A 24,107-nucleotide genomic window follows, 5' to 3' on the forward strand; every position below is an offset into this window, starting at 1 on the left:
CACTGAAATATTTCTCGGCTAAATAAACAGCTAGATTATTCAAACCACCGAGAGTTACGATGATTAAAAACTGCTGAGAAAAAAAAAATCTGCGAGGACACGCAACACGCACAAAGAAGAAGAAAAATACGGGGCCACTAGCGACACCTATCGGTCACGCAGACGCGTCACCTCGAGAAAACGCAGCAAGGTCTGCGGCGTTTCTGTGGCGTGGTTTAACACGACGACTGCAGCCCAGAGGTCTGCGTCTTTACGTGCGTGTGGCAGCACAACTACCTCCGAACACACGCAGCAGTGACCTCTGAGCACCTAAACACCGATTTTTCAAGATACATACTACACGTTATAATGTCTTGTTTATGAGGAAATTGTGCGGAATTCTGCCGGAGGGACACCGTGGAAAATAAACGTCGTGGATAGGACCTATTATCTGTTAAAAAGGTCAGAATATTTACATCTATGATGGACTCGGAAAACAGCCAGAGCTCCTGGCACTAACCAAACTCAGGCTTCTGTGCAGCGCAACAGAAATGAATAGAATCCATTTGTTCAAAAGGGTTGTGTTCAAATGGGCCATTCTCTTTAATGCAATACTTCAGTTTCATTCACAGGAGATGCCACTGTTGAAACTGCTTATCGAAGGTTGCGAAGTATGTAGGAAACGTGACAAAAAGTCTTTGGGTTGTTTTTTTTTTAACAATGAACAATGCAGGTGGTTTGCATGACACCGGCGTGACAGTTGGCTGGCGTTTTTTGATGCTTCTCAGAGTGCTAAAAGTTAACCTTTAAACACTACTGCTTAAACCAGACAAATGAGCTGTCATGTGAGAGCCGCACTTTACACTGGCAAAAGGCGAACCCTTTCTGCAGCATGAACATCTCCTTTTGTGCAGTTAAAATAACATGAACACAAGTGAATGATCTTCACTTTAATCAGGTACGTTCTGAAATATGCTATTTCTTGCAACTTGCAAAACATCAGAAATGCTCCCTTTTTTAATGTGCATTCTTATACTCTCAGGCGGAGCCAATGTGGTCATCTATGCTTTCTGGACTGTGGTGGACCATCTGTCCACTTGTCCTGACCATTCCGGCCTTCTTTTGTGAACAGAACCTGCCTCACGATTACAGAAGGCTCAGTAACAGAAGTCTGCATGTAAAACGCTCAGAACAGAAACTCCGGGCTGTGCTGCTGGGCTGGCCAAGCTGGACCGAAACTCTAAACCTCAGCTTCAACAACTTGTCCGCAATCCACTGGACAGGGGAGCCACCATACTTCCCTCACGCCACCACGCTGATCTTGAGTCAAAACTCCATCAGCAGGACAGACAAGGGAGCGTTTGCCGGCTTCCCTGAGCTGGAGGAATTGGATCTCAGCCACAACAAACTTAGCGTTGTGACAGAAGGGACACTTCAGGGGCTGAAGAGGCTGAAGAACCTGAACTTGGGACATAACCACCTACACCGGATTCATAGCAGGGGATTCAATGACCTGCTCAGCTTGGAGAAATTGTGGCTTCGTAACAACCGCCTTGGTATCGTCCCGGATGGTAAGAGAGCAGACGAATGCTTCAAAAGTAAAATTCCGATCCTAAGACCAAGAGAGGCTCTGTTCTTCATTAAAACAGTGCAATGCCTCTCTAGAGTAATAAAACATCTTTATTTTAAACAGATTTTGGCATGGGTCTCTGTTCATGATTCAGGATTGATGATTTCAATTAAAAAAAAAAAAAAATTCCATTCACCAAAATCAGCACTGATCAGGAATCAAAAATGATCATTTTCGCTCTGTCAATGTCCATTATTTCCACATTGTTGCATGCTAAAGATGCAAAAGCACAGTGTTAGGAGACACTTACTAACTTCCAGATGAGACTTTTATGCCTTCTCTGCTACTTCAGAGCCTGTTGTTTATTTCAGCGGTAAACAAACTGGCCGCCCTTAAAATACTGTCCTTGAGCACCAACCATATTTCCCGGCTACATTCTGGAAATTTCCATGGCTGCCAGGAGTTAAAGATGCTCCGTCTGGAGGAGAACCAGATCTGCAGTGTTTCTGAGTGGACCTTCCTGAAGCAGGAAAACCTGAAGGTGACCAGAGAATCGTTTAGATGGTCTGGGTAGAAAACACACAGTATTAGGGGTAGGTGTGGGACTTATTTGTAAAATCAGAGCACAGCTCCGACATGCCTTGTCAAAGTAAGCGGAAACGTGAAGATGACAAGCGTTGACGGTGTTATGCGTGAAACATAAATCATATTTGCCCTTTCACCATCACCAGGTGCTGGATTTAAGCTCCAACCAGCTAGACACGTTGCCTGAGACCACTGTAAAGTTTCTGTGGGAGCGGGGAGTCGATGTGCATCTCCATGGCAACCCCATGAAGTGCGAGTGCGGACTGACAGGCCAGCACGGGCGACGCCCCGCATGGCTTACTGATGTGGCTCGGTGTGACAGAAGCAGAACCTTAGCTGCTATGAAGGTGCGATCCTCACAAGCGTCCAGTGGCTCCCTGAGACTCAGCGAAACTGTTGTTTTTACTGTGAACCTGGGGAGCCACCTGACCATGCCCTGTAGGGACAGTCATAACGGAGGTGAGACAGTGGAGGTCACCACATTTTGCCAGACTCGAAAACTGTATGTCTTCCCACTAACCGCAAAGTCTTTCTTTTAGACACAGAAGGGATCGTTCAGTTCTGGAAAACACCTCTTGCGTGGCTGGAGAGCAGAAGCTCCTCTGACCACCTCGGCACTTTGAAAACACACTGCAATGGAAGCCTGACCATTTCCAACGTCACCTCTCTCCACGGCGGCCTTTACTACTGCCTCCTAGTGGATGGTGAGGGAAGAGCAATTGTGTCATACAGAGTCAGAGTCGCAAACAGTGGGTACAACCGCCTGATTAAAAGCAGGAAAACCAGGGAAGCTGGGTTTTCTGTACCAGATCCAGTATCTGATGGTCACTTTGCTTCAGCTGTGGTTTCATCAGTCCTGGTTACCTTCATTGGTGGGTTTGCAATTGGAGCAATTAGCAGGTCCCATGTCATTAAATGCCTCCAGGTGACAAGGTCTCACATTCCAGCCTTAAGACGAAAGCATCAAAAGACGGATGGTGCAGAGCACACTGCCACCACCCTGCATTCAGAACAACATATTCGATCCTACTGGAGAGAAACCTCAGTGGACAGTGTTGTCTTCAGCATAACTAATTCTCCTCCACCGAAAGCTCCGCGGAGCTTCAGAGCCAAAAAAGAGGTACATGAAGGAAGAGAGTACCTGGAAGGCTGTGACCAAGCGCCTCCACAGGGACACAACAGTGAAGCTGACTCCAGTGGAAGTGGGACTACCAGTAGAGGCACAAAGGCCGGTATGGAGGATCATGGTGATTCAGCATCAGGCGATGAGATTAAACTCAGGACAGCAAAGAGGGGCAGAGTAATCAAGCTCTATAATTATGACGAGGAAGGGAACCACTACGGTCACATTAAAGACCAGGGGGAGGAGATGCAGAGCATTCCCCAGCCAAAGCAGAGGACGCTCTCCCTGTCTCGCCTCAACAGCATCATGAGCACAGCAACATCTCCAGGGCTGAATTCTGACCCTGAGAACGACTTGGAGGAGGAGAATGAGACACTTCGTGTAAGACTGGAGTTTAGGGCAGGACAGTGACACAGTATAATATTTCAGCTGAAGAAGTACTGCAAAAACATTTTTAGTTAAATGATGCACTAAAATGAACAAGTACATTTAGGACTTATCATGATTATAATGTAACTCTGACACTTTGGCACTTTGATAAGATGAGGGAATTTAAATGTGCCTTTGGGATCAATAAAGTACCTGCCAGGTAATAGTAATGGCCTATTTTTGCATTCCTTTTGACAGCAACATTTATGTCTCAGTGATGTCAAATTGGAACAAAATTCAGTCACTAATCAACATTCAGTCTTACAAACTGTAATTAAAATCTAAAAAATAAAAATGGGGAAGGTTGGACATAAATGTGCCAATGTGCAGTAAGACCACTTGTTTTGATTCTATGCAAAGATGGTCTGTTTTGAATTACTTTATTATTGTGCTGATTCAACTGTATTAAAAAAAAAAAAAAAAAGCCACAACTTCCCAATTTCAACAGGACAAGAAAAACACATTAGATTATATTACAATTACAATTCTTTTATTCTTTCTTCAAAAAGCTCTATAAACAAACAAGATAAGACTCAAAAAAAGAAAAAAAAATAATTACATTTACAAATAAATTCCCCAGTTGATCTTACAGCACTGGCTATATTACTGCAGCAACAAACGCAAGACACGTGAAAAACTGTTCTCCCTTTAACCTGTTTTGGTTTCCAGTACTGAAGTTCTTAAACACTTAGAAGTCTCTGTAGAGTGCGAGGGCCCACCTCCAGCTGTAGAAGTCCTCCGGCAGATCCGTGGTAGGCGTGTGCTCTTTATTTATTTAATTTTTTATTTTTAAATTACAGAATAGAGGAAGAACTCCACATGTGCTTTTTTTTAAATCATTCCAGCATTTGCTATAACGCCAGTCGAGCTTTCTGCCACTCCACAAACTCATCCAGCAGCACAGGCCCTGGAAGGCAAAAAGAAACAAAGGACAGGGTCAGTGCGCACCAGCCTGTGATATAAGCCAGTCGGACAAATAAAAATGTTGGTTAAGCTTTGCGGTGATTGGATACACAGTTCAAACACATCCCAGGCTGCCATCCTGCAAATCCTTCAATAAATGACTCCCCAGCCAGAGGCAGTTATCGTGTGATGGTGATTTGCAGTGGCTACATGATATTCTCACTCTTTAGTAGGCTTGAACGATCTCTCGTGATTTGGCAACCCCAGACTCTGTCGGGTAATGTCAGGGTTGCTGCGGGGAGATGCAGACATGCAGGGTGAGCGAGAGACCTGAACGCTGGGGACCCCTGGGGCATTGGGGAGGCAGCTGCAGCGACGGCACAGTGGGGAGAGCGGGAAATGGTGAATGGCGAACGGGCTCGAATGATGCTCTGTACGTCCGAAGGGGCAAGTAAACAAAGTTAAGATGGTAAAACAAAGTTCTGTCCACAGTACGCCACTTTCAGACTGCATGTGCTTGCCACAAGACTTGAGTCTTCTCTCAAAAAACAGCGAGTGGCGTTTAATCAGTGCTAAATTCCCGTTGCAGATCTCTGGACACTCCATTCTGGATTGTGTCTGTTTTGAAGGGGCAGACCGAACACAAGCCTGCTTCAATGTTTTGACTATTGGTCGTGCAAAAAGGCATCGTTAATGTTAAAGTTGGACACATTTCAACTACGACAGTGCGCGCACAAGACTGCGAAGTGCCGCACTGTGAACCGTTGTGCATGCACATGTATGCGTGGAACCGATCGGGCAAGTGGTACGGATTCGCCACTGTGCCACGCAAGCCACAGACAAATCTGGGTTTCAGAGCAAAGGCTGAAACTGCTGTTGCCGTGGGAGGAGGAGTCCAATCACGTTGTGCTGATGTCACCGTGTGACGGACATTCAGATGTGTCCCATGTTAAAGCCCACTTAAATTTAGCTCGAGGTATGCTAGTTACTACGAAGTATATAATTCAATGTGCCGTTATGGGTTATTTCTCATTAAAATGAGAAAACTACAAGAAAATACAGTGTCAGGTAAATAAAAGTCCTGCCCTAGCACAGACCTGCTTAACTTACATAATAGTAAGTTCTCAAAGTAGAAATGCCAGCAACGCAAATTTCAGCTTAGTATTTAAAATCGTCTGGTCATTAGGGTCATTCAAAAAATATATAAGTTAATTTCATGACTCACAAGCTCCATCCTCGTCATAATTACTGAGGTCTGGATGGACAGTCCGGCTGAATTCTAAGACATTGTACCACTGGTCCTTGTTCATGACTTTGTACTTGGACTGCTGTGGGTTGGAAAAGAACAAACTGTTACACTAAACACAGAGTAAGAAGCATTATTTTGACCTCATCGGTCCGAGAACAAGACAAACCTCCAGAAACTGGTGAAAGACAGGGAAGAGGGGCCACGTCCTTCCAAGGAGTAAAGCTAGCATTGATTTTGCAGTATCTATATCCAGGCTCCGCTGGTCTTTATCCTGGAAAGAGTTTGAGACAAAAGCAGAGTTTGTGATTGGGTGAATGAAAAATAAGGAAAAAGAAAAAAACAATTATATCAAAAGATTTCAGAAACATCATTTAAAAGGAATACATATTAAATTAGACATACAAATAAACTAAAAAAATAATACTTACTCTGGCAAAGTCAAAGGCATATCTGTAAATGTTTTTAAATGCAGCACCATCGTTGAGCTGCAACCTCAAGAAGTCGAGTTTGCCCTGTAACCTTTCTGTACAGTCACATCTGTAAAAGAGACTAGCATGTTAATAAAGCTTCATGTGCCTTCGTTAAAGTGTTAAAAACTTAACTTACTGCAGTAAAGTCATTCCCTTTAGCCATTCCTCTTTTGTGAAAAATCCCATGTTTGGAGCTTCTAGTTTCCAGGCTAAGACTAGCATGATAATCTGGAAGAGAGAAATGAACATCACTAAAATCTATCACTATCAGAGTAGGTGATTAGAAATAAACAAGTATAAAATTCTTGAAGCCTATACTGGCATTTAATTATCATTGATAAAAATCAATAATCATTGTGTGTGAACATGTGTGCTTGCACATGTCGTTTGCAAACTGCCAAACCACCTAGATGTGTAATGGCGTTAATTGAGCGAAAGATCTGGGAAGGAAGTACTTCGTTAGGTAACCTTGCATGTGATATATGAGATCTGTTCACTTTCTTGGTTAGGGCTACTGGTTAGAAGCAGAATTGCAATAAATAAAGTTTTATGATATTACCATAGTGAAATTAAATCAACAAAAACAAATCAAAAACCTGGCTCTTATCGATCATAAAGAAATTACTTTAAGAGATTACTTAAAATATAATTAAGGCTCACATTTTCTGGCTCAACTCCAATATCCTCACAGAACTTCTCCATTCCTTCTGGTCCCACAACTTCATCTGGACCTACCATGCACACAGAAATATTAAAAACAGATGTAGCTACATTTATGAAGGCTCAAAAATGCTTTATGAATCATAGAATACGAAAAATAATAAGCAACACATATGGCAGCGTAAAAGGGGCAACGGATTTGCAAAATGCAATAATTAATGGCAAACAATGAAATTGTCAAAATGACAGTGATTGCTAACATATGCATTGTAGGAAGAGCCATTAAAGCTAATATATTCTACATAATAAAAGGGTCCAAATCAGAAGAGTAATGTTCTCAAGTAGTTGTGTCTGTTACTAGATATAGTAATAACACATACCTGCATACTCATAAAACCAAGAAAGGCATTTCTTGCTAGAGAACTGTTCTTCGGGGTTGATAATCCTACTTGTTGCTTGATTCCGGCAATAACTGCAAGATAGGGGGGTTGTACAAAACACTTAACACCATGTTCATTTGTAAATGTGACCCAATTGGAACATAAAAAGCTGCCCTCTACACATTCTAATGTAACAGATAAAAGGCCAACTACAACAAATGACAATGGAACAATTGGTTCAGAACAGGTGACAAGACTGGTTTACAGGTCTAATTGTTATTTTATTTATATTATTTTAATGTACTATTAAAAATGTATTTAAGAATGACAACAAACATTACATTCGCCAAACAGAATGCATGTTACCTGGTAATCTTACACTTCCTAAAACCGGAGTCATCGGAGCCCGAGGACTTTCTCTTCTTTTTCACAGGCATTCCGGGGGCAGCAAAGGGATTTTCTACTTGTGCTGAATTAAACAACAATCCAGTTCACAACAGCAGAGGAAGCACCAAAGCAAATATGACACAATGATTCTGAAAGCAATAGTTACCTATGCGTTTGTGGTCACCGTGCACATTCAGATCGAACAGGTTCTGAAGCAATCATTTTTTTTTAAAAATTAAAAATTATTGCCACTACCCATTCGCATCTAGACATGAACAGAGGACAAGACCCACATACTGACTTACCAACCTGTCCAGTGTTTTAGAAACGCTGTTTATTTCAGCCAGTCCAGGTGAAGTTTCTGAATATATTTTAAAAAGAAAAAGACGCGTTACGTTAAAATACACCTGGTAATCGCCTCCAGGGCATTAATTGCAACACATTTAAACAATTTCATTCACGTAGGATGATGCCCGTTTCCATATACTCATCTTAAATTGGTACACACGCACGAAAAAGCTTGTTTTTCCACCATGCGCAGACACATTTGCTCGCATTTATACAGCATTTGGGCGATGGCATCACGTACTAACGAATATATATATATATATATATATATACACACACACACACACACACACACACACACACACACGGGGTACGTTTAACACACATTAGATGTATTACGTTCGAACGTATTCGAATTTATTCGGCAGAAAAGCTACATTTGGCACCGTCGAATAAGACCGGGGGCAGTTAGCAACGAGCTAAAGGCGAAGGAAACTGCGCCACTAACCCCGGACAAACAAAACAGACCTTTCCGTCTGGTGACAGGTTTTTTTTTTTTTTTTTTTTTTAAGAGGCGAATGTCAAACCGGACCGAGTAAAGAGCTCACACGACGCGAAACTGTAAAGAGACGCGGCCTACCTCGTACTCTTAACATAAAAAGAGGACATGTCGTTTGAATAAAGGTGTGTGTGGTTGGGGGGGGTGACTAGTCAGACAGCGGCAGGACGGGAGGCGACATCGCCGCCGTACCAGATACGGCTTCGGCGTCCGAGCTTAGGCGAATTCGCGGCGGCCGCCGAACCCGAGGACCCCGCTCGAACGGCCCGAGCGACCTGCCACTCTTCACCCCCCAGCCCGTTCTACACGGACCGGCGGCCTTCGGCTGCACTTAAAACGGCGGCAAGATCGCGGTTCGGCGGGGGGGAACTTTTAAAGCAATCTGTCCCCGCAAGTAATTACCGGGCCGCCGCGGCGAGCACCGGCCTCCCATGGGAAAAATACAGGACTCTCCTGCAATAACGGGGCGCAGCTAATAGTCAGCAAACTTCCAACGGCCGTTCGTTTTGTTGGTTTTAACCGAAAGAATAAGCGGGGTCTGACATTTTAACACAGACGACTGAGCAAAAAAAGAAAGAGGAAAAAAAAAAGCCCACAACTGCGTCAGCGTCGCAGGCAAAAAAAGCTCCGAATAAATAAAAATAAATAAACAAGTTAACACACAAACAGACAAATAAAGAAAGAAATAAAGTTCACCGGCTGCTCCGAGATCGGCACAGATTTCCACGCTGCTCACAACCTCCAACACGTCGACGCGCAAGTTGCGCAGCAAGAGCCACAACTCCGGCCTTGTTCTCCGACGCGGCGGCGGCGGCGTTGCGTTCTGTTCTGTTTTGTTTTATTCGCAGAACGTCGGCTCCGGCGCGTCAGTCCGCGGCTGCAGCTCTGCGGACCGCCGACGTGAACGTGAGCCCGCTAACAACAATGTGAACGTAACGACCGAAAAAAAACAAAACAACGTTTACTTCCGGTGCCATGACCTCTCTTACGTCGTCTTCAAGCGACGACGTTTTTCATTGTAATTCTACTTTTCTTGTTTTTTTCTTTAACAAATAGTTTCATTTCGCCGAATACGCTTTTTAAAAAATTATTTAACTGCATTTGCTTTTGTTATATCAATATGAAGCTTGAAAGATACTTTGTGCATATAACGAAGTTAAGAGGCACGTCTATGGTATGAAATTTTATTTGGAAACCACAATTTGGAGAAGTTTTATGAAAGTTATGCACGTTGGCATGAAAACACTATGCATAAAAAGGCAGATTTTCTTTTTAACTCCTATTAATTTTATGAAATCTATGGACCTATGTTTAACACATTATGCATCTTAATAGCGAACGGTTGCTTTAAACAGGACAGAAACTCCCAGGGGGCATTTCTAACTTACACGCAATATTGCATAGCAAGAACACCTTTGATTACTTGCATTTGGGCAACCTGACTTATGCAGGTTGCTTTTGCAAAACTATTTATCATGGATGTAAACGGCTGTCCAAAGCAGTGTTGCAATGATCCATTTCATGTTATGGAATCTGGGGGTAAACGTAAGATAGATGGGGATTGTCTTCCTAAAGTCCAAGCTCAAGGTCTTCCAGTTCCTTTAGAAGCTGTGATTCCTTTTGCATTTTCTCGATCTGTAGAGTATTGCATAAAAAATAAAAATGCAGAAAAATGAATATAGTAACAGACAATTCCTTAAGAGCTAACTAGCTCTGTTATAAATGTTAATGTAAAGGAAATAACCTGGTTTTTCTGCATGGGTTTGCCAGCAGCTTGTTGTTCCTTTAATTCTTCAATTGCCTTTAGCTTCTGTGGAGCAAACAGTGCAATTAACGTGTGCGCTGTGAACATGTAGACCAAAAATGGTTGCGATTACTCACCTTTTTCACGTTTTTGATCTTTTTGTCAAGCTCAGGGTCTCCTGAGGTGGCAGCAGGAGGGATGGATGTGACTTGGGAGGGGCTTGGCTCAGGTTGCGATGCTTCAGACTTCGCTTCCTTTACAAATGGAAAAAATCAAAAATGTAAAAATGACAATTTTAATTCAACAATATTAATATTTTGTGGGCAGTGGGGCAAAGAAAGGGGTGCAGGCCTTTATTGCAACAGAAAACACCAAATACACACCAGCCCTTCATGAAGGCACAAAATACGTACTAGGTTTACAAATACATTTGCAACAAACCTGCTTGGCCGCTTTTTTTGCCTCACGCTTCTTCTGGTTCTTCAGTGCTGCCTTAGACATTTGTTTGTCACCAGCAGCTCCAGGTTTCATGTTCTGGGGAAGCTCCTCCTCATGCTGACAGAACAGAGAGAAGATTGCTCAAAACGTCACTGTTTTTATAGAATGCTGGATCAGCACTACAGTGGTCACCAAAATCGTGCACAACTGTGCACATTTTTTTTTTTTTTTTTTTTAGAAATCGCTAAAAATATATGTATCTTTATTTCAAAAACTGTCTTAACACATACTAGCTTGGCGCTGGCAGTAACTGGTTTGTTGCGGAGGGCTGGCGGGCGGTAAGCCTGAGCAGGTTTGGCCTCAGTGCTCCCCAGCTCACTTGGTGCTGCCTGGTACTTGACTGGCTTCTCTGGGAAAGTGCCCGGAGGAGATGGCTGCCACACAACCTCCCACAGCTCTGATCCGCTGGGGACGTCTTTCTTGTACAGCACAGTGCCGGTGTAATGCCAGATCTTGAATCCATTGCAGACTCGTAGTCGTGGTGAGCAGGTTGCTGTGACAATGTGCTCTCCATCAGGGCACCAGGAGAAGTGGGTGGAGTCTGCAGCCTGAGGCTTGGAAATCTGCTTATACTTTTTAATGTCCCAGACCTCCATATGACCCTGGAGGTTGCCAAACCCTGCCAACACCAGAATATGGCCCTGAGGACTGTAGAAAGCTGCATTTCGTGGTCCCGTGCCGAAGTCAAAGACAGGGTCACATTTGAGATTGAACACGGTTGCCTTTGCAGGCATGAAGCCATAGACGACGCAGAACTCAATGGAGCTTGGACTCCATGCCACATCGTAGATGGGCCCATTCTTTGCTACACAGGACAGAGAGCAAAAATGCAAGAATCAGTTGTCTGAGAACAATGTTACATTGTCAAAAATATTCTCTGAAAAGATCTCGTACGCAGCTGCACCACAGCACTCTCGCCATTGGTGGCCAGGTAATGCAGCGTCTGCTCTCCATAGTAAGAGGCTCCTGTTTTATCCACCTCCGTGCTTGCAGTCACCAAAACTGCAGATGCTGGACAAGGGACAAAAAACTGTAATGAACCACCATAGAGCAATTTTAGTAACTTAATGACAAGTTATCACTATTAATCTTGTATATTTTTATTAATACATTCTTTGAGTATACACACACGCTACTCACAAAAATTAAGATGTGTGTTTTGGGACACTAATGCTGGAAGACACATGCATGACCAATCAATGCTCTTACTGAGGGCAGAAGGGTGTTGGCATAAGTCTCATGACACATGGCTCCATCCACCTCTCTTTAATACAGTGCAGTGTTCCTTGGGAGAAAAGCAGCCCAAAAGCATGGTGTCCCATGCTTCAAAACTCTTGAAATTTGTCTCTATACTTTGTATAGATCCGTTGCTCAGGCCTGGCGATGTGATGTGCTGGTGGCGCAAGGGCTGCAGATCCCATAATGCAGTGCTCACTCGAGTTCGCCAGGCACTTTGGTGAGGCACGAAAAATAATAATTTTGAACCCATTTTCCATTGATGTGAGAAATGCTCCAGTACAGATTCAGCTGTGGTTTAAATATCACATTCGGCAAAGCTGCACTATGGGATATGAAGTTTGTGTGTTGTCGGACGTTTGTCACCAGGCCATAATCATGGATCTGTATGTGGTGATGCAGAGTTTGACACCCCTGATCCAGATAGTCTTTGGCAAACTTCAGACAGGCATGAACGTGCTGTCGTGAGCGGGGCGATCTTGTGCGCTGCTTGATTTTGGTCCATGATACTAATTGACATGCAGAGATCTTGGATGGAGCCCCAGTCCCAGGAGGATTGGCAACAATCATGAATTTCTTCCACTTTCTAATAATTGCACCTTCTCACCAAGCTGTTTGCCTATTGTCCTGTAACCCATCTCAGCCTTTTGCAGGTCTAAATAACTATTTTTGAAAATTATTCAATGTGATTTTCAGAATTTTTTATATTCTGTTTCTCCCAGTTGAGCTCTAGTGCAGAATTACAGATCTGTCCATTCTTTTCAAGCAAACCATCCAAAATTTCCTCTCTGTAAATGCCCTATTTTCATGATATAATATCACTGTAGTGTTTACCTTTTACATTTCATTTTTCTATACATTCCCTAACTTTTTGCGAGTAGTATTTGTAAATGTCTTGTTTATGTTATTTACATCATTAGCAGAGCTATTTTATATTTAAATAATTAATATATTCTATTCAACAATATTTTGTTTTTGAATTATTGCTAAGTACTACACTAACCTTAAAACTGAAAAAAAGTACCTTTTGCATTCCACAGCATTGTCACTCGGTCAGCCTTAAAGAAGCTCTTATTGGCCAATGCAGCAGTTGGTCCACCGAAATTTGGGTACTGGTAAAGACGGACAAAGGAGGGGCCACCCTTGACTCCAGGGACATACACAGCAACCTACAAACACAGGTACAGGAAATCTTAATGTATGTCATCAACACAGACACAAGTCGTATTGTGCTGCCCTGTCTTCAAAATAAGATGGTGTTCAAGATCAAAAATACCTTGCATGGCTTGGACCCTGGTGACAGAGCATATTCTGATACTTTCTGTAAGTGCAGTTTATTGGCAATTGTTTCTAAGAAAAAAAATGTGAGGAAAAGGGAATTTTAGTTAATTTAACTACATTTAAAGAGAAATAAACAAGCTGACATTGCTTAAGACAGTGAACACTTCCAAAAGCACGAGGGAAATTCTGCTCCTTTGTGAATTGTGAAATATGAAAATGAAAGGAGGAATACAAAAACACACATCAGTAAATAACTTTACCAAAGTTGTTGTCTTCAAAGAAATGCAGCTCATTATTAACATTTCTGACTGCAATGCTCTCATCCTGAGCCCAGCTGGGACACCTGGATAAAACAAAAGAACAATTGGTGGTTGTAGGATCAGGCAGAATTGGCTAAACTCATTTCAACTTGATCAAAGTGAAGTCACCTTGATCTACTCACCATCCATCTGCCTTTTTCTGGTAAAACGTTTTGATGCATTTTCCACTCTGAAGGTCCCAGAGTTGAAGATTAGCATCTCCCTGTGGGTCATCTTGTGTTTCTATGACGACAAACTTTGTGTAAAGATGCAGATAATAATAATACTTAACACTTAATAGTTAAAAAATTTATTAAATCCTTAATACTTACTGGTATACTGGTGCCAAGTAGCCAACACTTTCTTCTGTGGAGAAAATTCCAAAAACGAGGTTTTGGGCAGATCAAAAGATCTGACCAAGGTGCCATCTGTAACCTTCACCACGCTGACCCTTAACACAAAAGGAATACGGTTAGATAAACAGTTACTTAATGCTGGTGGATCGAATCCTCCTAAGAAAGACACTGTTCCATACTTCTCTCCATTGCACCATCCAAACAAGGACCCATCATTGCTGAAAGCCACATGTTTACTCGGACGGGTGTCCCTGTAATACATTATTTAACAAGGTGAGACATTTACCTCCACACTAGTGATGCCTTACCCTGCTCATGCTCCTCCATACTGATGCCATTTATCAAGCCAATGTCTTTCGGATGCACACAGTGGGGCAAGGAAACGGTCCCCAATCCGGAAGGTTGCCGAGAGTTCAAATCCACTGAGCAAAGCAGTCCCCACACATTGCTCTTTGGGCGCCTTTCATGGCTGCCCAAGGCTCACTGCGAGTGGTGGTTAAATGCAGAGGACGCTTTTTGTTGTGTCACCGTGTACTGTGCTGCAGTGTTTCACAATGACAATCACTACACTTTTCAGAGTCCTATAAATCCCATACTTTTACATTTACAGCATTTATCAGACGCCCTTATCCAGAGCAACTTATAATCAGTAGTTACAGGGACAGTCCCCCCTGGAGACACTCAGGGTTAAGTGTCTTGCTCAGGGACACAATGGTAGTAAGTGGGATTTGAACCTGGGTCTTCTGGTTCATAAGCGAGTGTGTTACACACTAGGCTACTACCACCCCACATACATCCCATAAATATTGATCATCAGGGTGTCAGTGTGTAAAGTGTTATGACCATAGCTACAACCTCTGGAATATCGAATCTTCTTCACAGTTCGGGGGTCCGAGGAGCAGCGACGTACCGTCTGAGGCACGGACTGTAAAAAAAATACAAAAACAGTTGTGTTGCTGCGGTAATCACGACCGAACGCAATCGCTGCGTTCGATATAAACGCAGATTTATTGGACTTAATGCCACAATGCGCCACCGTTGGAAAGGGGTCAACTTTCTGCAAGAGCAGAGTCTTCGACTGGCCTCAGTCAGACAATCTGCCGTCTAGCTAGAAACTAATGACGGCCCACGGACGTACAAATGCGTTTTCACGGAAGCCTCTAAAGCGCAAACACAACACAGCGCAGAAGTATACGAATGTCAGAAGAAAGATCTGGAATGAATTAACCCACCTGCCAAGTGTGGTGTGGGGGGCGCCATGTTGAACCGGAAGCTGAATTTTCGTAACGGAAATACGCAATGTTGACACGTGACACACAGGCACACGTCGACACTGAAAACGCTGACGAGCAGGGACTAAAGCTGACCGGCTGGTCGGACTATGACCCAAAGAACGTTGTTCATTTGATGTGTTTATTTCCACTATATTCACAATTTAAGGAAAGTCGAAGGTGAAAGCGGATCTTAAAACGGTTTACCTATTTACCGAAACGACTGAAAAGGGCAACAAGTGCTATGTTGCCAGATTAGTTGAAAAATGTCCAAGGGAACCTGGTTAAATGTGTCATTGTCATACACATTGTGCCCATTAACCCGGAGTGTCCAGGGGACCGTCCCTGTAACGACTATTTGCCAGTTGCTCTGCTAAATTACAGAAATGTAAAATGTTTGTTCAGCGCGACTCGGGTGCATAAAGCATGAACTTCAGAACCTGGGACTGCACTACGACCGAAGTTTCGGAGCGGCGCTGCGACCGCGTCGGCGTGTTACAGGGACGGTCTTGAAGCCGCTTCCTGTAGGATTTTCAGACGTCAGCCTTCCGACACCGACCGCAGGGGAGGCGCGCATCTGGCAACCCGCGGGGAGGAAGCGGGCCGCCGATTCGCCACGACCGCGGAATCGGGCCGGAGGGGCGGGGCTTCCGGGACTGTATACGTAGACACGGGAGAGGGAACCGCGTCAGTCTCTACTCGCCAACGTTGGAGCTCCGGCGGCCGCCTCGCAACAGCCCAGAAGGTCCTTCAACATGGTAGCCAAGCAGAGGATAAGGATGGCCAACGAGAAGCACAGCAAAAACATCACGCAGCGCGGAAACGTGGCCAAGTCGACGGTAGGTCCGTGGCCGTCGGTTGGCCGCCCCGTTTGGTCTGTGGTCGGTTCCGCTTGTTCGCTTCATCACTTGCCTTCTGCTCAGAATTTGAAGACCCTCGGTAGCTTTTTTTTTTAAGGTTCGTTTATAAGTCAACGTCAGTTTAATCGTCTCGAAATGGTGTCGATGGTTTCGACGACTTTCGATTTTGGCAGATTGAGTCTCTGGTCGGTCTGACTGTTGTGTTCTTTCTGAATTGTATTTATGCTGTTTTGTTATTTAGTGATTTTTTGGGGGGTTTTTTTTGCTGAAGTTCTGAGATGAATTGTCATCTGACCTGTAGTGGACTAACTTGTTCATTGTTTCCTCCACAGAGAGCCCAGGATGAGAAAGCCTCAGTAGGACCATGGCTCTTAGCCCTCTTCGTCTTTGTCGTCTGTGGATCAGGTGCTTATTAAATCTTGGTGAAGACGAAATATGACTGAAATGAGTACAAAAGTGGCAAAAGCTGCTGCTGTTTTGTGAGCTCAAATAAGAGACCAAAAGTAAACAGTGGTCAGGTTAAAGTCAGATCAATCTGACACTGGCAAATGGTCAAAGTTCACTTCCCTGAGTTCATTTGTCCTTTTTAAATAAATGATAATATGCTCATATTATGTAAGACACACAAAGTAAAATATATATATTATTAAAATATATAATATCAAGTACAGCTGGAGAGTTATCTATAAATATATAATAAGGAATGAATAAAAAGGAGAAAGCTAGCCTATATACAAATATAATTACAAATATTTCTATACCTGTTGGTGTTTAGAGCCAGATACAGAGTTGTTTGTCTTTGTGATCCATTATCTCTGTGTAATTGAATCATTTTGTATCATTTGTATGACGTTTAATTTTTTTCTATCTTCTCCGCGTCCTTTCTACAGCAATTTTCCAGATAATTCAGAGCATCCGGATGGGGATGTAGTGTGAAGATGCTGACTGTTCAATGGCCGTTCCCCCGCCCCCCCCCGGAGACAGTTACACCTGCCTGGCGAGCTTGAAGATTGTCCTGTGTGTGTGATGTGTGTTCTTATCTGTCTTATGTGCCAAGAAGGGTAACCACAACACAACATTCCTTTTCCTTGTTCTTTAAGTTACCAAGTGGGGGACGTGTACTTCAACAAAAATATTAATTTACCAAAAAAATCCATTCATATTTGGAAATGCTACATTCCGATATCAAACCTTGACTTTGAAGTTTGCTACTTCAGTACCTGAATCTTGTTAAAACAGTACAATTTATATCCCACAATACTTTGTCAGTTGTAGATTCCTTTACTGAATGTCCTCTTTATTTTCAAAGAAGGATTGTACTATAATGTGTGCTATATATTTTCCTCCTTTTTCCTGGTTAGGGACCATATAACTCTACAGAGCTGTCAGGTACTAGGTATCATCACTCATGCAATACTGTCAGTCATTCGGCATCCAGTGCACCTTTTATGCCATGGTTCTAAATCGTATCTCTGTTTTTGTTGGTGAAAGAGAAAAATATTTTGTATAAGAATTTCTTAATGCAATAGCTGGCTACACTGTGTGTGGCATCAGCCAGATGAAGTTTTTTTTTCTTGCTGCCAATAAAATCCTTCAATACATTCAATCTTTTGTATTAATTAATCAGTTAGAATCTTCACATAAGCTGTTTTATGTAGTAAAGTCATTCTCACATCACAGCCTTCCTCATTAACCAGTAAAAATGTTCACGTTTATTTTTTAAAACAATATTTATTGTTTTAACAATTGTTTTTTTATTTTGTCTTTTTCTTTTTAATGAAACAATTCTAACAATTACAGTACAGGCCAAACGTTTTGACACACCTTCTCATTCAATGTTTTCTTTATTTTCATGACCATTTACATTGGTAGATTCTCACTGAAGGCATCAAAACTATGAATGAACACGTGGAGTTATGTACTTAACAAAAAGTGGCGACCTGGCCTCCACAGTCACCGGACCTGAACCCAATCCAGATGGTTTGGGGTGAGCTGGACCGCAGAGTGAAGGCAAAGTGGCCAACAAGTGCTAAACACCTCTGGGAACTCCTTCAAGACTGTTGGAAAACCATCTCAGGTGACGACCTCTTGAAGCTCATCGAGAGAATGCCAAGAGTGTGCAAAGCAGTAATCAGAGCAAAGAAACTAGAATATAAAACATGTTTTTAGTTATTTCACCTTTTTTTGTTAAGTAAATAACTCCATATGTGTTCATTCATAGTTTTGATACCTTCAGTGAGAATCTACCAACGTAAATGGTCATGAAAATAAAGAAAACACATTGAATGAGAAGGTGTGTCCGAACTTTTGGCCTGTCCTGTATATGCGTGTTTGCTGAATGGACGCTAGGTGGCAGCGCGCCTTCACCAAAAGACCCGGAAGTTCGCCGGACTTTTTACGGCGTCGTGTTCAAGCAGGGCGCCCACGTCACTTCCCCCCAAAACAGCCTGCTTGTAGTTCCCCTGGAACCTGTCAAACCGCTCCGGCCCCCCGACGCGTAATTTATGCTACAAGCGCGCCGCTCCAACGCAACCCGGAGCGTCGGCGGAGCCGCCAGCTTCCTGCGCGTCCGTCTTTAACCGGGGTAAGTGTGTCGGTAACTACCCCCCCCGTGCGAGGAAATGCGTGCGTGGGTGTGGCGGCTGCTGCCGTGGTCACGAAATGATTCCAAAGCTCTAAAGTGACACGGAATTACCTGGAATTCCCTGGCGGGCGGATCGAGATCTGTCCCGGACGCCACGTCATTTAGCGAAGGTGTTTTTTTTTTCTTTTTTTTAAAAGCCGACACTAATAAACCAACACTAACTTTATCCAACTGTGCAAGGGCGGCCCCGGGTCACCATTTAGGAACAATTATGTAAGGGTTTCGTGACTTGCGGCACTTTAGCGGGACTTTAAATCTGCTGTGGAACAGGCGCCACCTCGTGGTTCAGTGGCGAGTTTGACCTCTGGTCCTCCCTCTGTGCAGGAATGGAGGCGCACAGCTCGGGACCACAGCAGTCGAGGAAGAGGAGGAGGGACGCGTCCAACGGAGAGGCCGAGGATGGAGAGACGGCGGGCAAGGCGCCGCGATGCACCATGGTGAGTGTCCGCCATCCACGTGGCGGACGTGGTGAGCAGGATCCGGACACCTTGCGTGACGTCTGAAGTGTGTGTGTGTGTGTGTGTGTGTTTAAAGGGCTTGAGAAGCCCCGCCCCCTTCGCAGACGAGCTTCGGCCGGCGACCGCTCCATATCTGCGAGTCACCATGGAGGAGGCGCACCGGGGCACCCCTTGTAAGCGGTCATCTCTTGTCATCTCTCACATCTCTCGTCCTCGTCGGATGTGGAACACACAAGCTGCAGAGTATACTGACCCGTCTGGACCTTATTAGGGTCTTCGTTGTGTTGAAAGGAAACGTCAGACAAACAACAGAAATATTAAATTCTTCAGCCGTAAGTCAATCTAAAAATGACACGCGCGTATGTATACACTGCTTGCACTGGCCACACCCGCAGACCATTGGCACTGCAGATATCGCAAGCGTGCGGTACCTCTACACGTTATCGCTAGCTCCCTCCGCTCTGCGTTACGGCTGTAAGCCACTTCTTGGCGAAAACGGGCAGTTTGGGGTGGCCTGCGCTGTGGCAGTTATGGCGAGTAAGATGGAGCCACTCCGAAGAATCCAATGCAAGAAACAGAGTTGCCTCTTTTCACCTTCACGCCTGCTTCGTGCACTATTGCCATCGCCAAAAGCTGCTTCGTGAGGTGCTCATTAACATGAGTGAATGAAGAAAAAAAGTGAAGTGATTGTCACATGTGATGCACAGCAGCACAGCACACGGTGCACACAGTGAAATTTGTCCTCTGCATTTAACCCATCACCCTGAGTGAGCAGTGGGCAGCCATGACAGGCGCCCGAGGAGCAGTGTGTGGGGACGGTGCTTTGCTCAGTGGCACCTCAGTGGCAGCGTGGCGGCTCGGGATTCGAACCGGCAACCTTCTGATTACGGGCCCACTTCCTTAACCGCTAGGCCACCACTGCCCTCAAAATATGTAACACTTCAAGGATTTGCATGTCATCCTTTCGCAGGGGCCATGCTAATCTTCTCTGTATCGATCCAATTTTAGTATATGTGCAGCCGTCGCAAGCACAGTTCAGCATCAAACCTTCAGGACTCCGCCAGACCCGTGGTACAAGCTGATGTACAAGTTTCATACACTTATTGGATCAGTGCATCTTACAATCAGTAGTGACAGGGACAGTCCCCCCAGACTTGCTCAGGGACACGATGGTAGTAAGTGGGATTTGAACCTGGGTCTTCCGGCTCATAGGCGAGAACTGGTTCACGTGATTAAGCCAAACTTCATTTCCCGTTCTGCTCTCCTTGCAGTGGATCGCCCAGTGAGAGTGTACGCTGACGGGATATTCGACCTGTTCCACTCGGGACACGCCAGGGCCCTGATGCAGGCAAAGCGCCTGTTTCCCAACACTCACCTGATAGTAGGCGGTGAGTGCTCGCGCCGCCGGTGCAGAGCTTGATGCCAGTCGACGTGGGCGGCTAATATGCGCAGTCGTTCCCTTTCAGTCTGCAGCGACGACCTGACACACAAATTCAAGGGCTTCACTGTCATGAACGAGGACGAGCGCTACGATGCGGTCAGCCACTGTCGGTACGTGGACGAGGTTGTCCGCAATGCGCCGTGGACGTTGACCCCGGAGTTCCTCGCTAAACACCGAGTGAGTCAGGCCAGCAGCACTGTCTATTGTTCCCAAGTGACGCCAGCGTTCTTTTGGTCAGACGGTCCGGAATAAAGCCTACTTTGTCTTTGCAGATAGATTTCGTGGCTCACGACGATATTCCGTACTCCTCGGCAGGAAGTGATGATGTGTACAAGCACATTAAAGACGCAGGTAACACGCCGGAGCCGCCCATTCTGCCGCGCGGCTTGCAGCCACGGTGATTCGCCCTTCACCTGTGCCCTTCCTTCACCCAGGCATGTTTGCGCCCACACAACGAACAGAAGGCATCTCCACCTCTGACATCATCACACGCATCGTCCGCGACTACGACGTGTACGCGCGCCGCAACTTGCAGAGAGGCTACACAGCCAAGGAGCTTAACGTCAGCTTCATCAATGTAAGTCGTTTGACTATCGCAACCACAGCGAACCCCTGAACTGCACAAAGGTTCGTGTTACGCTGAACTGAGCCGCTGCGTTTAAAGTGTGTCCGTCCCGATCTTGTAGTCTTGTTACTGGATATCTGGCAACCATTGCAGCTGAATGTTCTATATATCAGCCTACACGTGGTGTGCTTTTCTGCCAAGAACATTCCAGACGTTTTTTTTATCCTTCTGTTGTCTTTTGCATTCACATTTTACATTTACAGTATTTACCAGACGCCCTTATCCAGAGCGACTTACAATCAGTAGTTACAGGGACAGCCCCCCTGTGTTACCCACTAGGCTACTACCACCAACCTTTTTCACCTTGTTTGAGTGCAGTGAGACCCTGGAACTCTAGAACTGTGGAAACTAGTCACCTGGGCAGCTCCAGCGAGAAGTAATTTCCTCCTAAGGCCGTTTTTTTCTGGTAGCGGACACATACAAATTCATTCCGGTCAACAGCAACGGCTTTTTTCTTTTCTTCTGCGTATGCTCTGCTTGCCAGGAGAAGAAGTACCACCTCCAGGAACGCGTGGACAAGGTGAAGCAGAAGGTGCGGGATGTGGAAGAGCGCTCCAAGGAGTTTGTGCAGAAGGTAGAGGAGAAGAGCATCGACCTGATTCAGAAATGGGAGGAGAAGTCGCGGGAGTTCATTGGCAACTTCCTGCAGATGTTCGGCCCTGAGGGGGCACTGGTGAGTAGGTCTGGTTTTTGTCTTTGCCCGGTCAGGTCAACACACCCGTTTCTGTTTTGGGTAAGATTGTGTAGGGTGTGGCTGTCAGCTCGTTTTGTGTGTGTTTATCCTAAGAACCTTAAAACCTAGTTTTGAAGAGCTTAGTTTTGCCCACAAAAATCATTTTTAAATACTTAAGTATGTTTCAGAATTAAAAAAAAAAAAAAAAAATTACACAATTATCTATGCTTCTACTTTTTTTTGTTATACTTTATTAATTCCCAAAGGAAATTGCTTCTTTGCATGTAACCATCACCCTTGGTGAGCAGTGGGCAGCCATGACAGGCACTCAGGGACCAGTGTGTGGGGACGGTGCTTTGCTCAGTGGCACCTCAGTGGCACTTTGGTGGATCGGAATTCGAACCGGCAACCTTCTTATTACGGGACCTCTTCCTTAACTGCTAGGCCCATTTACCATTCATCATTCTCAGCTCTGTCTGTTCCTTCACCGTTCCTACAGACTCACATGCTGAAGGAGGGGAAGGGGCGGATGCTGCAGGCCATCAGCCCGAGGCAGAGCCCCAGCAGCAGCCCCACACGAGAGGAGCGCTCCCCGTCACCCACCTTTCGCCTGCCCTTCTTCGGCAAGACCCCGCCTTCCTCCATATCTCCACACTACAGCGACACCCACAATATAAGCGAGGATGATGATGATGATGATGATGATGATGATAATGGTGATGATGTCTAACACAGCAAACTGGTTCTATTGACTTTCCTGACTCTGGCTGTGTTGTTCCAGCTGCGTCCCTGAATGGATTAATAAGGATTCTGTAGAAATCTGCCACTGGTGATTTTTGTATTAATCATTATAACCTCCCCCCTGAAATTACCTATTGGCGGTGGCACAGACTGAACTGCCTGCCATTTCTGTCTCTGATCAGGAGTGTGTGTGTGTGTGTGTGTGTCAGGTTCTTCCACCTCCCACACACACTTTTGTCTTTTTAAATCTTGTTTGGTTTCAGTCCCTCAGTGTCAGATGGTGACACTGTACACATCTCTACTGTACACCCCACATGCCAAAAATCTGATGTTTCTGATCATTTTTGTTCATAAATATTTTCCCACTGAAACCATCATGGGGCTATTTTCACTGGGCAATTTAAGACAAAGCACGTAGGGCACGTTTACTGGTGTTTTTTTATTTTGAAATTGTTTATTTCTGTAATTCCCAAAGACATAATTGAGGTGATGTTAGTGAACACGCACTGTCTAATATATTGCCTACAATTTTGAAGCGTTTATTGTAAACTAAATGCATCATCACCTTCACCATCAACGAACAAAATAAAGGGTGCCCATTTCCGACCCACATTCCCACAAACCCTTCTCATCTCACCCCAGAGAGGGGGAAGGGTTCTGAAATGTGAATGGGGGTTGCGGGACTGGGTTTAGGATGTTTTTTCCCCCTCATGGAGTCGTGGAATGTTGTCCGTCGTCCGGTCTGCTGTAAGAGACAGATCAGCAGTGAATGGCTGAGTTATGGTGTGGTTTTTCAATTTTACGCTCTGAAAGTAAAATGCTATAGTGTTTGGCCTTCCACTACACTGGTGTTTTGGTGTCATGGGAGAGTTAAACTCTTTGATAATGATCTGTTTCCCAGTATTTTATTTAGATCTAGCTATATGCATGTTTTAAATCACTTGATTCATGTCTTAACTGTAGTTCATGCTCCTTGAATATACATTAAGCACCATGGCACTCATGCAGGGGTTTTATAAATGGAACTTCAAATGGATGTTTACAGTAGAGCCCACCTAGAAGTGTTTGGCGGGACCAAAAATGAGATACATGAGAATGCTTGTGTTTTCAATGTCACATGTCTTTCCAGCCATAGCATCGCTTATTTTTATAGCCACAGAACAATTGTGTATGCTCATCAATGTGATATGTCTATGGCCTGCAAATGTGGTCCTTATCAAATTTACTTAAAAATATATACTTGAAAATCATTGTTAAATAACATTAAAAGCACAACATGAATGTTTGAACTGACAGTTGTTACATTAAAATTGATGGTCTTGTGTATTCCAAGCTTTCCTCTAAAAAAATTTGACCTAGAATGACTAGAGGTGACATTTACTGTTGAATTAATATTAA

The 24,107-nt window shown here is 44.3% G+C and overlaps 5 protein-coding genes, 1 long non-coding RNA gene and 1 other non-coding gene across 8 annotated transcripts; 4 read left to right on the top strand and 3 right to left on the bottom strand.

The window, feature by feature from the left end:
• Positions 1-503: 503 nt before the first annotated feature.
• On the top strand, positions 504-3,853 carry LOC114802539 (leucine-rich repeat-containing protein 4). The gene is made up of 5 exons (XM_029001546.1): positions 504-937; positions 1,022-1,550; positions 1,921-2,090; positions 2,281-2,593; positions 2,674-3,853. The coding sequence occupies exons 2-5, from the start codon at positions 1,031-1,033 to the stop codon at positions 3,666-3,668; spliced, it is 1,998 nt and encodes a 665-aa protein (XP_028857379.1). The 5' UTR covers positions 504-937; positions 1,022-1,030; the 3' UTR covers positions 3,669-3,853.
• Positions 3,854-4,159: 306 nt separating this feature from the next.
• On the bottom strand, positions 4,160-9,557 carry dcun1d5 (DCN1, defective in cullin neddylation 1, domain containing 5 (S. cerevisiae)). Of its 2 annotated transcripts, none has more exons than XM_029000080.1 (11): positions 9,279-9,557; positions 8,045-8,096; positions 7,902-7,944; positions 7,715-7,817; positions 7,349-7,440; positions 6,969-7,039; positions 6,445-6,536; positions 6,267-6,375; positions 6,005-6,109; positions 5,815-5,917; positions 4,160-4,593 (listed from the first exon to the last, which is right to left on the bottom strand). In XM_029000080.1, exons 4-11 carry the CDS (start codon positions 7,783-7,785, stop codon positions 4,538-4,540), a joined length of 699 nt encoding a protein of 232 aa, XP_028855913.1. In that variant the 5' UTR covers positions 7,786-7,817; positions 7,902-7,944; positions 8,045-8,096; positions 9,279-9,557; the 3' UTR covers positions 4,160-4,537. The 2 variants fall into 2 exon arrangements, with proteins under 2 accessions (XP_028855913.1, XP_028855912.1); XM_029000079.1 differs by having other exon boundaries at positions 8,041-8,096.
• A 37-nt stretch (positions 9,558-9,594) lies between these two features.
• Positions 9,595-13,131, top strand: LOC114801781 (uncharacterized). Its single transcript, XR_003751626.1, has 3 exons — positions 9,595-9,756; positions 12,187-12,280; positions 13,101-13,131. It is a non-coding gene; the product is annotated as an uncharacterized LOC114801781 (long non-coding RNA).
• eif2a (eukaryotic translation initiation factor 2A) lies at positions 9,753-15,580 on the bottom strand. Its single transcript, XM_029000076.1, has 14 exons — positions 15,229-15,580; positions 14,852-14,921; positions 14,176-14,247; positions 13,973-14,091; positions 13,784-13,883; positions 13,602-13,684; positions 13,337-13,410; positions 13,085-13,229; positions 11,719-11,835; positions 11,055-11,629; positions 10,768-10,881; positions 10,464-10,580; positions 10,327-10,392; positions 9,753-10,217 (listed from the first exon to the last, which is right to left on the bottom strand). The coding sequence occupies exons 1-14, from the start codon at positions 15,254-15,256 to the stop codon at positions 10,152-10,154; spliced, it is 1,746 nt and encodes a 581-aa protein (XP_028855909.1). The 5' UTR covers positions 15,257-15,580; the 3' UTR covers positions 9,753-10,151.
• A 182-nt stretch (positions 15,581-15,762) lies between these two features.
• Positions 15,763-17,733, top strand: serp1 (stress-associated endoplasmic reticulum protein 1). The gene is made up of 3 exons (XM_029000082.1): positions 15,763-16,106; positions 16,460-16,532; positions 17,018-17,733. The coding sequence occupies exons 1-3, from the start codon at positions 16,023-16,025 to the stop codon at positions 17,056-17,058; spliced, it is 198 nt and encodes a 65-aa protein (XP_028855915.1). The 5' UTR covers positions 15,763-16,022; the 3' UTR covers positions 17,059-17,733.
• A 784-nt stretch (positions 17,734-18,517) lies between these two features.
• On the top strand, positions 18,518-24,035 carry pcyt1ab (phosphate cytidylyltransferase 1A, choline b). The gene is made up of 9 exons (XM_029000078.1): positions 18,518-18,711; positions 19,096-19,208; positions 19,306-19,402; positions 20,501-20,617; positions 20,696-20,847; positions 20,943-21,021; positions 21,105-21,247; positions 21,780-21,968; positions 22,468-24,035. The coding sequence occupies exons 2-9, from the start codon at positions 19,098-19,100 to the stop codon at positions 22,696-22,698; spliced, it is 1,119 nt and encodes a 372-aa protein (XP_028855911.1). The 5' UTR covers positions 18,518-18,711; positions 19,096-19,097; the 3' UTR covers positions 22,699-24,035.
• On the bottom strand, positions 20,155-20,261 carry LOC114802769 (U6 spliceosomal RNA). Its single transcript, XR_003751784.1, has one exon. It is a non-coding gene; the product is annotated as a U6 spliceosomal RNA (small nuclear RNA).
• Positions 24,036-24,107: the final 72 nt, after the last annotated feature.

The sequence above is a fragment of the Denticeps clupeoides genome, chromosome 13 (assembly GCF_900700375.1).
Source record: "Denticeps clupeoides chromosome 13, fDenClu1.1, whole genome shotgun sequence".
NCBI lineage: Eukaryota > Metazoa > Chordata > Actinopteri > Clupeiformes > Denticipitidae > Denticeps > Denticeps clupeoides.

Coding starts and splice junctions, on each gene's coding strand:
- LOC114802539 (XM_029001546.1), top strand. CDS start 1,031: ATGTGGTCATCTATGCTTTCTGGACTGTGGTGGACCATCTGTCCACTT. Junction 2,091..2,280: donor TGAAGCAGGAAAACCTGAAG/GTGACCAGAGAA, acceptor CACCATCACCAG/GTGCTGGATTTAAGCTCCAA. Junction 2,594..2,673: donor TAGGGACAGTCATAACGGAG/GTGAGACAGTGG, acceptor TCTTTCTTTTAG/ACACAGAAGGGATCGTTCAG.
- eif2a (XM_029000076.1), bottom strand. CDS start 15,256: ATGGCGCCCCCCACACCACACTTGGCAG. Junction 13,411..13,601: donor CTTTGAAGACAACAACTTTG/GTAAAGTTATTT, acceptor TTTTTTTCTTAG/AAACAATTGCCAATAAACTG. Junction 11,836..13,084: donor AATGCTGTGGAATGCAAAAG/GTACTTTTTTTC, acceptor TCCCTTGTCCAG/CATCTGCAGTTTTGGTGACT.
- serp1 (XM_029000082.1), top strand. CDS start 16,023: ATGGTAGCCAAGCAGAGGATAAGGATGGCCAACGAGAAGCACAGCAAA. Junction 16,107..16,459: donor GAAACGTGGCCAAGTCGACG/GTAGGTCCGTGG, acceptor TTTCCTCCACAG/AGAGCCCAGGATGAGAAAGC. Junction 16,533..17,017: donor CTTTGTCGTCTGTGGATCAG/GTGCTTATTAAA, acceptor TCCTTTCTACAG/CAATTTTCCAGATAATTCAG.
- dcun1d5 (XM_029000080.1), bottom strand. CDS start 7,785: ATGCCTGTGAAAAAGAAGAGAAAGTCCTCGGGCTCCGATGACTCCGGT. Junction 7,441..7,714: donor AGGAAGTGTAAGATTACCAG/GTAACATGCATT, acceptor CCTATCTTGCAG/TTATTGCCGGAATCAAGCAA. Junction 6,376..6,444: donor AAGGGAATGACTTTACTGCA/GTAAGTTAAGTT, acceptor TCTCTTTTACAG/ATGTGACTGTACAGAAAGGT.
- pcyt1ab (XM_029000078.1), top strand. CDS start 19,098: ATGGAGGCGCACAGCTCGGGACCACAGCAGTCGAGGAAGAGGAGGAGG. Junction 21,248..21,779: donor TTAACGTCAGCTTCATCAAT/GTAAGTCGTTTG, acceptor TCTGCTTGCCAG/GAGAAGAAGTACCACCTCCA. Junction 21,969..22,467: donor TCGGCCCTGAGGGGGCACTG/GTGAGTAGGTCT, acceptor CCGTTCCTACAG/ACTCACATGCTGAAGGAGGG.